This window comes from Neovison vison, chromosome 3, assembly GCF_020171115.1.
Source record: "Neovison vison isolate M4711 chromosome 3, ASM_NN_V1, whole genome shotgun sequence".
NCBI lineage: Eukaryota > Metazoa > Chordata > Mammalia > Carnivora > Mustelidae > Neogale > Neogale vison.
The window spans coordinates 2,794,044-2,807,464 of record NC_058093.1 but is presented as its reverse complement, the minus strand read 5'-3'; the positions used below and the strand labels follow the sequence as shown (position 1 = coordinate 2,807,464).

At 37.1% G+C, this 13,421-nt stretch overlaps 1 protein-coding gene across 1 annotated transcript in view; it reads right to left on the bottom strand.

The window, feature by feature from the left end:
- Positions 1-916: 916 nt before the first annotated feature.
- ANKAR (ankyrin and armadillo repeat containing) overlaps positions 917-13,421 on the bottom strand; it is a 63,102-nt gene continuing 50,597 nt past the window's right edge. The window contains exons 17-22 of the mRNA XM_044241146.1: positions 9,432-9,590; positions 8,632-8,749; positions 6,163-6,272; positions 4,459-4,655; positions 2,547-2,593; positions 917-1,164 (exon numbers count right to left, since the gene is read on the bottom strand). Coding sequence (XP_044097081.1) covers positions 917-1,164; positions 2,547-2,593; positions 4,459-4,655; positions 6,163-6,272; positions 8,632-8,749; positions 9,432-9,590 — 879 coding nt within the window. The remainder of the gene's footprint in view (positions 1,165-2,546; positions 2,594-4,458; positions 4,656-6,162; positions 6,273-8,631; positions 8,750-9,431; positions 9,591-13,421) is intronic.

The window sequence follows — 13,421 nt, the reverse complement described above, 5'->3', positions numbered from 1 at the left end:
AGCAAAGTGGTCAGAGAAAAATGAGGGCTTTAAAGGCTACAGTGAAGCCCAGCTTGATTTTATATCAAATCTACCTGCTGCAGTAAAATAGAAGCAGACATACCGCAAAACTTGGGCCCACTGGAAACAGTGCTCATTGGGCAAAGACATCATGTGATTCTGAGCCACAGAGTGTCACACTTTCTACCTGTAAACCAAAAATACTTGTAAGTATGGGGAATGGTCAACACTGGTAGCCACAGTGTTTAGCCAGACTTTTGTACTTGGTGAGCAGTGATTTCAGATTTTTTTTTTAAGTCTTTTTCAAAAGTATACATTTCTACATTTGGGGTTTTAAAAGCCTTGTGCCTTTGTAGTATTTATCATTAACTATCTCAAGTTGCTACAGTGCATGTTAACAGGTGGGCTCTTTTGAATCAGGCCTCTTTAGCCCAGCATACTGATTTAAACATGTTTCTGACACTTGATATAGAGATACTAATTATGCCACTTGTGTCAGTTGCTGTATTTTAATAGTGTTAAGTGCAGGAAAATTCTATTTAATTCTATTTAATAAAATATCAATTCTATTTAATAAATTCTATTTATTTTTGAAACTATGAGTCTGACCTGATGTTAAACTTTGGTAAACAGGCTAGAGAAAATCTGTTAAGTATCAATATCAAGAACTTCCATTCAAAATGTTAATACTCCGTTTTTTATATTTTACTAGAATTAGATTAAAATTAAAAGTAAAAAATGAGGGGGGCACCTGGCTGGCCCAGTCAGTAGAGCATGTGACTCTTGATCTTAGGGTTGTGACTTTGAGCCCCACATTGACTGTAGAGATTACTTAAATATAAAATCTTTTAAGTAAAGTGAAGAATTTGAAAAGATTGCTCAGGAATTCTTTCATACTTTCATATTAATGGTTTTATTAGCCTTCTGTAGACTCTGGGTTAGCTTTTTGTACATGTTTTCCAAGTTGGCTCAAAAACACTATTCTTGGTCTTGAAACTTCTGTGATATCTGATGAAATTGCAGATGAAAAGGAAAAAATATTGTGAGAAACAGGGGCCTTTTTTGTTGCTCTGAAGAGTCCCATGAAGTTGGTTACAGGAGGTATTAAAGTCAAAGAATCTCTTGGTTGAATTTTAGGTTTTAGTTTTCTTCGGTGCTCTTTCCCTGAAAATTAGAGAGCCACAATTAAATGTCTTTCTTAAGCCCAAGAGCCCTAGATATAGTCTCATTGCCTTTGGTTCTGTATACTTGTATTTTCTTCAAATCACTAAAACATACTAAGAGAATGGATCCATAACTTCCAGACTTTTAGATGTCAGAGAGCAAAAATTTGTGGGGCTGATATATGGTTGTCAACTTTTTATTATGCCAAGTTGGGACTAATAAAAGAACAAATGCCAAGGTCATTTGTAAAAGTAGGGATATCTTAACACCCAAAAGAAAGTATAAAAGGTACTATCTCAAAATGACATGTTTTATATTGAATGAAACTAACTTTTTCAGGAACTTGCTATATTGTCCTTATTTTTTCTTATGTTACCGTAAACCTATGAAAACATTATTTATACCATTAGTGCTACACAGATTGCTATTTAGAAACCAATATTAAAAAACAAAACAAGAAGCCCCGAGTCAGGCTCTCTGCTCAGCAGGAAGCCTCTCCCCACCCCCCCCACCGCCTGCCTCTCTGCCTACTTGGGGTCTGTCTGTCTGTCTCTCTCTCTGTCAAACAAATAAATAAAATCTTGTTTAAGAATAGGTAAATTAACTCTGACACTAAAGAAGCTATACAAAAAATATTCTTCTACTCATAACATTCATATATATAGCCTCCCACACAAACCTAGCTTTCCTCAGAGACTCCCTGAATGTGTGAACTTCTCTCCCTTTTTTCACTCCCTTTCCATATGTGACTCTTAAAACAGCTCCTGGCTTTGGAATGGTTCTATCCTTGGTTTTGGTGATAGGATAATATACCGAGTAAGACTGATACTGGTCCTACACTAAACACACGTGAATAAGCACTAAGCATATAAATTAAATCAAAAAATAATTTATTTTCCCTATTACATGTCTGATAGGAATTGATGGGTAACCTTAAAAGATCTGGACTCTGTTCTTGCAGGCCTAAAATCATCCAGCCAACATCTACCAAATACGTATAAAACAGTAGTGTATCTGTGGAAAAAATGTGGTCTCTACCTTAAGAACTTACAGACAAGTTGTACATGGAACAATAGAATGAAAAGATCATAATTTAAGCCACACTTACATGTTTCAGTAATGACCTATTTCTATGCATGGCTTATAAGAAAAAACTAAGAGGGATTTCTGACAAGTGATATGGTAAGGAAGGCCTTAAAAGAAATGATTACCATAGTCTTTTAAATAGGAAGAGATTTTAAGTATACAGAATGGCAAAAGCAGAGTTTACAGGTAAATTTTGGGGGGGTAACCTCTACATTTTGAATTTTTAGAAATGAAACACAGAACTGTAAGGTGTCAGGGCTAGACATTACCTCAGAGACCAAAGAAAAATCAATTACCTTTTTTAAAGACAGGAATTATGGATGGTCCTCCATTTTTCTCTAGACTAAAAGGAAAACATGTTGATCACAAAAATTTTCAAAGCAATGATTTACCAATGTTTCAAGCCAAAGAATAACAAGGTGTACCTAGTTAATATGGTGTGTGTCTTGGGGGGTGGGGCGGGTGGCTTTTAAAAGCAGTATTATTTTAAAACGTCATCCTGTACATGTAACATAATACAGTTACAGAATTTCCCTGGTAATAAAATTTAAGTCTCGCTTAAAGTTAATATAGTAAAGGTGGTTATCTCAAATGTATAGCTGGTTAATTTGATGAGGAACATTTGCTGTTGGCCACCTTAGTGAGGCGTAGACTTCAGTCTGTCCATATACCACCTTCGTGGCCAGAGGGTACCATGAAACTAGCTGGCATTTCGGCTGAATGCTTTCATACAGGGTCAGTTAACACCAGGAGAATTATGTCTCTCTCCATACTTCAAAAATTGCGTATCCAGCGACGCTTCTAATCTGCTGTTCTGGGAGCTGCATAGGGGCATGGGAAGAGAGAAACGGTATATAGGCCGAGAACATGCTGTCGTGACCCCAACCACAGTCAGCATACTTGCCAGTAGTGGGATCAAGGAGCATTTGGCGGAAGGGTATTGGTATCCATGCCAAAGTTTCCAAACATGTCTCGGTGATATTTTAGCACTTTTCCCATAGTTCATTTAACCGATGAATGGTTATGAAAATTAAAGGAATAGTCCATGTATATACTCTATGAGTTCATAATACTACTAGTTATGGGAGTAATTATTATTTACTTAACCGTTCCACCTCACCTGGTAACCATTCTTATAAATGTGGTGAGCACTGGTCACTGCTCACAGTCCTAGAAGTTGAGTGTTCACAATTCCAGGGGCTGCCATTCACCCTGGCCACTGTAGCTTTGTATAGTTAGTACACCTGTTCTCCAGCAGAGGACAGTAATGCGTCCTGAGGAAGGGGTATCTCTCTAATTCCTGAAATCTTGCCACATGGGCTAGTTTTGGGAGTAATTGTGTAAAATAATACTTCCTATTATTTATCCTAAATTAATTTTTTGAACCAATAAATATTTTTTAACACTGTCAGTTACAGGAATTTAGATTTCCCTGTCTCATCATATAAAATTAGGTAAGCAGTTTTGCGTCTTTGGGTTTTCCAAGAATTAAAATGAAGATGTACTCATTTTTTTCCATACTGAAAATTGATTTATGGAACCACAATACAATATTGGATCCTATTCTCTACTATTATCATAGAGTTAATACTGTATCTTGAGTAATTCTGTTTCCAACAAATAGTGCAATTGCGGAGAAAACTTGTAATTCAGCTACATCGACTACAGAAAAGATGCCCATTCTAAGCAGATTCTCCTCTTTGTTTGCAGAAACTTAAGAAAAATCCAGCAAAATCCTATGGATAAATTAATGCCCATCAGCCTTCGCCATAACTGCAGGCACTGTGTCTGATTTAGCCCTGTTTCTACCCGGGAGTCTGGCCTAGCTTTGAATGAAATTCAAAGGTCTTTTAAACCTTTTTTGATGATGCCAAAGTCAGGTGGTATTCCTGGCTGGCTCAGGACTCTCAAGTAATATCCCAGAAGTGGTTTTCCAGATCAGACTTGGAAGCAACCAGAACCCCAGAAAGTTTTTTTGAAACATGAATAACTTGGCCAAATGGGATCCCCAAGATTGCCTCCACAGGTAGTTTTGTTGCTAAATCAGAAGTATAATAGGCTTTGGTAGTGGACATTTGGGGTGAGTTTTCTCTCTTGGTATTCATTCACATCAGGAACAGTTCCCCTTGTTTGATCTTCCTTGAGCTTTCTCACAAGTTCCTCTGTCGATCATACACTACTGCAACTTCACAGACACAGGCACAATACCTCAAGGAAGGAAGTCCCACTCGTTGCTGCATTTGAAATTCCTTTAAAAAAGCTGGGTTGATACTTGCATCTCTGTTGATATTATTTGTTATACGGTGGAACTGGTTAGGCTTATTTCTGCATTCCTTTAGTAGGATGCGGAAAGCATTTGCGTTGTAGGTTAAGTAGCCGAGAGCACAGGAACAAGCTGTGCGAACCTAAGTGAAGAAGCAGTTCAATCCCTTCATTGAGCTTTATTTTTAAAATATCTAACAAACTGTTCTCACTGAACAGTTCATCAGTCTCTGTAGCTATACCCAGCAAACGTGGATGTCCACCCACGGCAATCTACAGATGGGAGCAGAACAGCCATATTTTTAGAGAAAGCTGTCCACTGCCATTGGTTTCTAGTACTTGTTCTCAGTCCTGACTGCGTTTTAGAATCACCAGCAGTTAAAAAAGAAAAAAGAAAAAAAGCCCACCAACTGTCTTGGGGTTAGAATCTGGGCATTCACATTGTCTTTAAAAGTGCCAGAGGCGACTCTAATATGCAGCAGATTAAGAACCATTGAGTTGGAACTAAGGGTCTCAGTCTTGATTGTGCATTGGAATCCCCTTGATAGTTACTAAAATTGCTCAGTGCTTGGGTTCCACCCCTAGAAACTCTTAATTATTTTGGCTGCAGCCTGGACACTGGAATTTTTCAAAACTGCTCAGTTGATTATAATAGGAAACCAGGCAAGAGACTAGAGGATAAAAATAAGGTAAAAAAAAAAAAAAAGAAAAACAACAAAACCCCCCCACACACACTCAAGAAAGCAATTCAGTTTTCCACTGGCAAAAACTAATTATCAGTCACAGGACTGCAGAAAAAAATATCCTCTGCCTGTGACCCGGAAGTAATCAGGTTGTTCATAAGACTAAAGTATATTCCTGGGAAGTTCTTAGAAAACCTGTTAGTGGTGGCCTAAGAAATGTCATAGAATGAACATAAGCCAGAGTTGATATTCTAGTTTCTACGCTGGCATGTGACTGCTGCATATGCCCGTGTATCTTCCATACCTTGAACCGTGGCTCTCAGTGTATGGTCCCAATACCATTTCTAACCAGCTTCTAGGAGCTGGTTAGGAACGCCCGTTTTAGGGCCTAAACCAGATGTATTCAGTAAGAAATGCTGGGAATAGAGCCCAGGAATCTACGGTGTAACAGATTCCAGTGATTCCTGCGTACCCTGAAGTTGGAGAAACACTGCCTCACACCTGGGGAAGGGGGCGGGGGAATCTCAGCAGCAGACCACGACTCTGGCCTCCTTCATACTGTCGCCTCTGATCCTGCTTGGCAGATCAAACTGTCCAGTGGATCCCACTTCCACGCATTCCAAATAATCATAGAAATGACTTAGATCACAAAAACTGCTTAGTTACTAAGTTAATAAGTTAGTCACCAGTTTTTGTGAGATATTTTATAAATATCTTAATTACAAACTTCTCTATCATCAGTGTACTTATTTGTATACTGAATCTTAAGTACTGATGTTGAAACAAATATGCATACTTTGTAGAAACCAGAATTATGGATGGCAGATGTGGTACTAGAAAAATCCAATTTTGAGTCAGTAACATGAACTATTATATAACATAGTCAGCCTGTAGAGAAAGTAGCACACAAATGTGAGAGCAGTTACATTTTTAGAATATTCAATTATACAATTGGTTTTGTTTTTACCTCTTCTTTTCCAGAATACAAATGATAGCAGAGCTGTTGGATTGTCCCTAATGTGGTAAATGCTTCTAGAATAGCAGCTCTAGAATGAGCCAGGCTAGCTATTAAATTCCCTGAAAATTAAACAAGAAAACAAGTTTGTGTTATTTGATTGATATAAACTGATCTACTGTACTTCTGTTCATTTGCACATATTATTAAAAGGGTTGAGTCACAAGACATCTCTAATGAAGGACTCAGAAAAAGCATGTATATATTAAATGTGGAGTTCTTTCCCCAAAATTATGATTTGGTTTTCTGTCACAAACAGTAAAAGTTAATTAGCTTTATTTAAAAGTGGGGAGTTTTGAAAATCGGAGTTTTTCTTTCCTGTGGCTTCAGAATATATTCTGTTTTGAGCTTTTGGGTTTTTTTAATGACCGTGAACATGTTTGAACTACCATAAAAAAAATTCAGTTTGTCCTTTTTGCAATTCAGATCACTTTGAGTTAAGAGCTTAATGGTATTTTGAACCAAAAAAATGTATTACTTAAATTTAAAATTGTTGATGTTTTTGCCATAAAAAGAAATGTTTGGAGATTGAAAATAATAAAGTAATTCAGTAATTAAATAAATTTGCAACTACCAATTTAAAACTCTTTCATTCAAATATGTGTTTTATTTTTAGAGCTTTCATGTGATATTTTTTCACAGTATTGTTGCTGTGGTGGAATAAGCGCATCACAGATTTTCAAAATATAAATGTGGATGGATGCTCTATTGAGGTATTCACTTGGGTTTTGTTCTTGTATTTTTTTTTTTTTGCCTTCTTTATAAACCAAGACCTTTGTATTTATTGTTTCAGGATGGGGAGGGATGGCTTATGTGGCTTAAAGCAAAAAATGTCTAAAAATAACCTTTTTTTTTTTCAGGCATATATTTTTAAAAGCCTGTGAACATAGAAGGCACTGTTCTAGGTGAAAGGGAGAGAGGGAGAGAGGGTTCTTTAAAGATGGGGAGTAGGGAAGGGGCGGCGGAGGCAGGCAGAGGATCCCAGATGAAGGAGGACACACGAGGGGCAGGAGCTGCATGTGGAGAGCGGTTCTGTGGTGGACACAGGAAAACTGGACCCTTGGCAACAGAAATCTAGTATTTGTGAAACTTCTGTACCTCTGGAGCCATGTATGGGAACCTTGTCAACTTAGACATCTGGGACAACCTTTATTTTACATTATATCCGAGGCCCAAATATCCTGCTTTGCTTGGGATACCCCGGACAGGCACGTGACTCTGGAGATGCATGTGACTGTGATGCTGGAGGGCAAAGAAAGCCCAGAAATTTTTGAGATTCAGTTCCAACCAGCCTGAGAAAATTAATATTTGAAGGATAGTATAACATAGTATTTCTTGCATACAAGAGTTTGTGCAGTAAAATTTAAAACCACGATGATTGTTTTTCAGAGTCATAGAATTACTATGACTTGAATTAAGAATGCTATTTAAATAAGAATGTATTTAATAATTTAAACATTTTTTTTCCTAGCTAGTTTCCATCAGAAAGTTTTCGTTTGCATGAATTTTCCTTCCATGCCAAGTAAAAATATAAGTGTAGCAGCAAGTGTAACTTCCTTTCCCACCTTCAGTGATCCATCTCAGTTAAAAAAACAAAGACATTATGGGATGCCTGGGTGGCTCAGTGGGTTAAAGCCTCTGCCTTCATGATCCCAGGATCCTGGGATCGAGCCCCACATCGGGCTCTCTGCTCTGCAGGGAGCCTGCTTCCCTTCCTCTCTCTCTGCCTGCCTCTCTGCCTGCTTGTGATCTCTGTCAAATAAATAAATAAAATCTTTAAAAAAACAAACAGAGACCTTATTTATTTTTCGGTAGTAGTCACTTCATGTGGTCGTCATTTTGATACTGTTTCATGTTGTGTTGAGAGTGATATATCAAGTCAATTACCTTATTATTCATCTCAAAAATTAGCTCTAGAGTAGATATAGTTACACGGTTAGCATTAAGTGTGCCAAGAACTCTATTGGACTATTTTGCTTTGCTATATCGCATAGCAACATAAGGAACTCTTGAATGTTAGCAAAATGTGAAGTTGATCAAAAGAAAACCAGACAGAGGAATAGCATATAAATCTGCCATTACTATTATAAATCAGTGTGTAAATTTTCTGGTTAGTAGCTCAGAGTTGGATTCTCATTTTATATTTGCAAAAAATAATTAGGGGATTGAAAAGGTAACTAGGAAATCAAAAAGGCCACAGTCAGAGTTGCCTGGCTTCTGTTGGGATGCGGAGTAGACGCCCAGTGTCCCATGTAGACTTTGTGTGCAGTTGCACGTAGACATACACCAGTTCATTCTTCAAACCATGTGACATAGTATCAAGCGTATTATTTTATTATTGTTCAGATTACAAAAAAATTTTTTTGAAAACAGTTTCATGCAGATGTAGTTTTATGTAACCACCTTCCAGTTCTTTCTTACCTGTCAAGATAATAGTAGTGGAATGAACTGAATACAGACTATCGACTAAAATAGTAACACCTCTTGCAGACAAAGTAATATGGTCCACATCTATAATGACTTTAGCTAAGATGATAATCTGAAAAAAAAAAGGAGCATTGAATTACCGAATGTTTTCTACTCTGCTCCTCTAATTAAGCTTTTTGTTCTTTGGTACTTTTCAGGAAGGTAAGGGGAGTAACTTGAAATGGTGCAGTACAAGAAAAGCAAGTGGCAAATGTTTGAATCAGAGTAGTTTTCACTGTCTGATCACTGTGGTGGACATGGCAGGCCAGTGTGTTCTTCCTGCAATATTCACAGCTTTTGCGTCCTTGAAGTATGGGTTCATTGAAAGTAGTTCTCCTAAAGGTCAATGGATAGAAAAAGAAGTACCCAGATACACTGGGTGTCATAGGTTGAAGAATCAGTGTGATCAGCTAAAGGTCTGCCGTTAGAAAGCTTGTCTTGTATTCTACCGTGATTCTCTGCTTGTAACATGGGGATGATGAAAATGGTACTGTGTGCCCACCAGCCTGACGGGGATGTTGTAAGTATCAGATAAGGTAGAGGCAAAAAGTGCCTTGTAACATGTGAAACTGCAGATAAATGAGGAATCCTCATAAATAATGGAGTTTCTATAGGTGGAAGGGACCAGTGTAAAAAATACTGTACATTTTACAAATTGGTGAACGCTTTTCCAGATCAAAATTTTTTCTCATTTTTTAAGTTTTGACTAAAAAGATTAATTTATTGATTTGAAGTTTGAATTTCCAGTTTTATACCTGAAATGCTGCCATTGCCTTCTCAGTTTCAACTGTTGATTCAAGAAAGGGTTCAAAGATTGATATAGTCATTATTCCACTTTCTAAAATTAAGTATTGTTGAAGGCGATTGTTGAAGGCAAAAAGGGATAATGCATAGCCCGCCCTTAAACAGATATCCTGGAAATAGGAGAAACATGTATTATCTTTAACTCAGTTCATCTATTATGTTACTCAAGGTAATGAATTTTGAATTCTTGGCCATCTAAATATATTGCATTCTTATCTTTGGGAGTAAAATTTGACATTACTTGGGAAAATAGGTAGTTGAGTTAACCCAGAATGTTATTGAACAGATAAAATTGAGAAGTAGGTTGCAGTATCAGAGAGAAGTAATTTTAATTTTCAGAGGGAAAGTTAGGTTAGTGATTATGGAAATAAATAGTAAGGAAATTGCATAATTTCATTAACCTTCAACTTTTTTGTTTTAACATATTTTTATTTTTATTTTCAACATTTCAAAGTAGACTTGATAAGTCAAAACTTCCCTTGTTCTAGCATGCTATATATTACATTTTATGCATTGTGGGATGATCTCTATCATCTCTTAAAATAAGTTCATTTGTAAAATTCTGTACTGTATCCTGAGGGGAAATAAAAAGAAAGATGATTTAAAAATCACATTTTAAAATTCTGGGATTTGGCAAACAGCAAAAGCCAATTCTTACTTACTTGGCAAAGATGAACAAATACAGTAGATCTGCCAGAAAGCCTGAAAAGAATTTTATCACTAAATCTTATTTTTAATATTTTGTTTGAACAGTATAGTACAAAAAAAGTCATTAATGAAGTGAGTTTTCTTCTGCCACTGTTAATCATTATGTAAAAGTGCTATATGTATGTACCAAAATATTTACCAATAAAACTATACGATGCCTGAGATTTGTTTCAAAAGTAGTGTAGGACGAGGGGCTCCTGGGTTTCTTAGTCAGTTGGGCGTCTGACTCTTGGTTTTGGCTTAAGTCATGTTGTAAGTATCAGATAAGGGTTGATACCCTGAGATTTAGCCCCCCAGTGGCTCCACGCTCAGCAGAGTCGCTTGAGATTCTCTCCCTCCGCCCCTCCCCCAACTCATGCATCTGCACGCTTTCTCTGTCTCTCGAATAAATAAACCTTTAAAAAATAATAACAACAACTTGGGAAGATGAAGTGGGTATATAGGTATAATAAGATTGGCCAGGATTGATAATTGCAGAAGTTGAGTCATAGAAATATTTAAGTTCATTATGCTACTCTTCTGCATAATTTCATGTTTGAAATGTTCCATAAAAAAATTATGTACACACAAGGAGCCACCTGGCCATAAAGGAAGAAAAAGGGTATTTTTAGGAATTCACAAAGGAATAGGGTCCAGAGTAAGTGAAGCAGGTGGAAACAGGCCGGGAAGAAAAGGGGAATGATTTGGAGGAGAATAATTAGTCAAGAAAAAGGAGAAGGGTGTCCCTGAGGAATAGGGTGATGAGAATAAAATGTGAAATGAACAGAGAGAAGAAAGGTGGCTTAGAAAGTTAGATCCAAATTCAGTCTCCTCACACACTGCTCATGTTATTCCAGCAGCTCATCTCCATTTTTCATATACTACAGTAGAATACAATTCTTTATTAAAAAAAATAATAATGCAGTGAGTTCATTTCTCCTCTTCTAGCCCTCCTTTGTTCCTCCCAAATCCCCCAGAACCAAACTGACAGAGATAGTTGGCAATTTTCTTCCCTGATTGCTAAATGCACTGCAGACAACAAAAGTTCTCAAAATTCTCTGGGGTTGGTGCTGTTCAAAGTGTGGCCCATGGACCAGTGATAGTCCACAAAATGGTTGACAACAGGATTCCAGAAACTGGGAATTAGCATCTAAAAGGAATAGCTTTGGGACTCCTCGGTGGCTCAGTCCATTAAGCCTCCGCCTTCAGCTTAGGTCATGCGTGATCCCATGGTCCTGGGATCAAGCCCAGCCAGCGTTGGGCTCCTAGCTCAGCAGGGAGCCTGCTTCCCCCTCTGCCTGCCACTCCCCCTACTTGTGCATGCTCTCTCACTGACAAATAAATAAATAAAATCTTAAATAAAAAATAAATAAAAGGAACAGCTCTTCCTTATAGATAAATACTAATTAATAAATATACAAAGAAGATGTTTATAGCAGCATTATCAACAATCACCAAATTATGGAAAGAGCCCAGATGTCCATTAACTGATGAATGGATGAAGAAGATATGGTATATATTTACGGTGGAATATTATTCGGCCATAAAAGATGAAATCTTGCCATTTGCAATCGTGGTTAGAGCTAGAGTGTATTATGCTAAGTGAAGTAAGTCAGAGAAAGATAAATAGCATATTATTTCACTCATATGTGGAATTTAAGAAACAAAACAAACAGGGGAAGTGGGGGAGAAGAAGAAAACCACGAAGCAGACTTTCAACTAGAGAGAACAAACTGGTGGTTGCCGGAGGGCAGGGGATAGGAGGATGGGGTCAACGGGTGATCAGGACTAAGGCAGGCACTTGTGATGAGCACCAGGTGTTGAATCATTAAATGGTGCCCCTGAAACTAATATGACACTGTATAAACTAACTGGAATTTAAATAACACTTGATTTTTTAAAAAAAGAATTTTTTTAAAAATTTCCATTAGGCTAACAAACCATGTAATCATTGTTGCATCCGTGGATGCTAAAACTGGTGAGCAAAAGCGCATGCAAAACAGAATTATTTGCATCGGCTCAAAGTGTCTCACCTCAAGAAACTTGTTAATTAAAAGAGGCAAGTACAGTGACTTGACAGTGGAGAAATATGACAGACAGTACTTTAACCAAGTACCCAGAGTTAGCACTGCCTGTTATAAGATGTAACAGCAGCATGTACCTCCTGAAAATAATGCACTGGGCAGGTGAGTAAAGAAGACCACATCAGGGGTGCCTGGGTGGCTCAGGGGGTTAAGCTGCGGCCTTAGACTCAGGTCATGATCTCAGGGTCCTAGGATGGAACCCCACATCAGGCTCTCTGCTCAGCAGGGAGCCTGCTTCCCCCCCACCACTTGTGATCTCTCTCTCTCTGTGTCAAATAAATAAATAAAATCTTAACAAAAGAAGAAGAAGACGACGACGACCACATCATTTCTGTGGTATTCTGGCCAAAATGCACCACCTCAATTTAATCATGAGAAAACATCAGCTAATTCAAATTGAGGGACATTCTACAAAGTAACTGGTGTAAACTCACAAAAAATGTCAAAATCATGGAAGACATGTAAAAATCATGAAAGACAAAGGACAGTGTTTCACAGATTGAAGGAAACTAAAGGGACATAACAGCTAGATGTAATAGGAGATCCTGGATTGGATTTTGGAAGAGAAAAAGGACATTAGTGAGAAAATTGGCATAACTAGATAAAATTTGCAGATGAGTTATTTGGTATCAGTGTTGATTTCCTTATTGATATCCAGGAAAGCTGGATAAAGGATATGCTAGAATACTCCATACTATTTTTGCAAAATTTTGGAAAATCTAAAATTATCTCAAAATTTAAAGTTTTTGGGTTTTTTTGTTATTTTTTATTATTATGGTCAGTTAGCCAACATATAGTAGTACATCATTAGTTTTTGATGTATTTTTTTGTTTCTTTGTTTAGAATTATCCTGCCCATAACAGATTGCTCGGGAAAAGCTTTCCTTTATCACAAATAGTTTGAGAAGCTACCACTCTGGACTACTGGGTAAGAAATGGATGATTGAAAGTTGAAAGGTCATAAAATTAGGAAAAAGTTTCAACACATCCAGGGCAGAAAATATTTATTTGTTCTTTGAGCATAAAAATTGCTACATTTCAAAGAAGAAATATGACAACTATGAAAAATATGGAACAGTAGTATTTCATCATTACAAACTAATGACCTACCAAAGAGATTTTACATTTTTTATGTAATATAGTTAAGTATTGCTGTGAAACATTTATAATT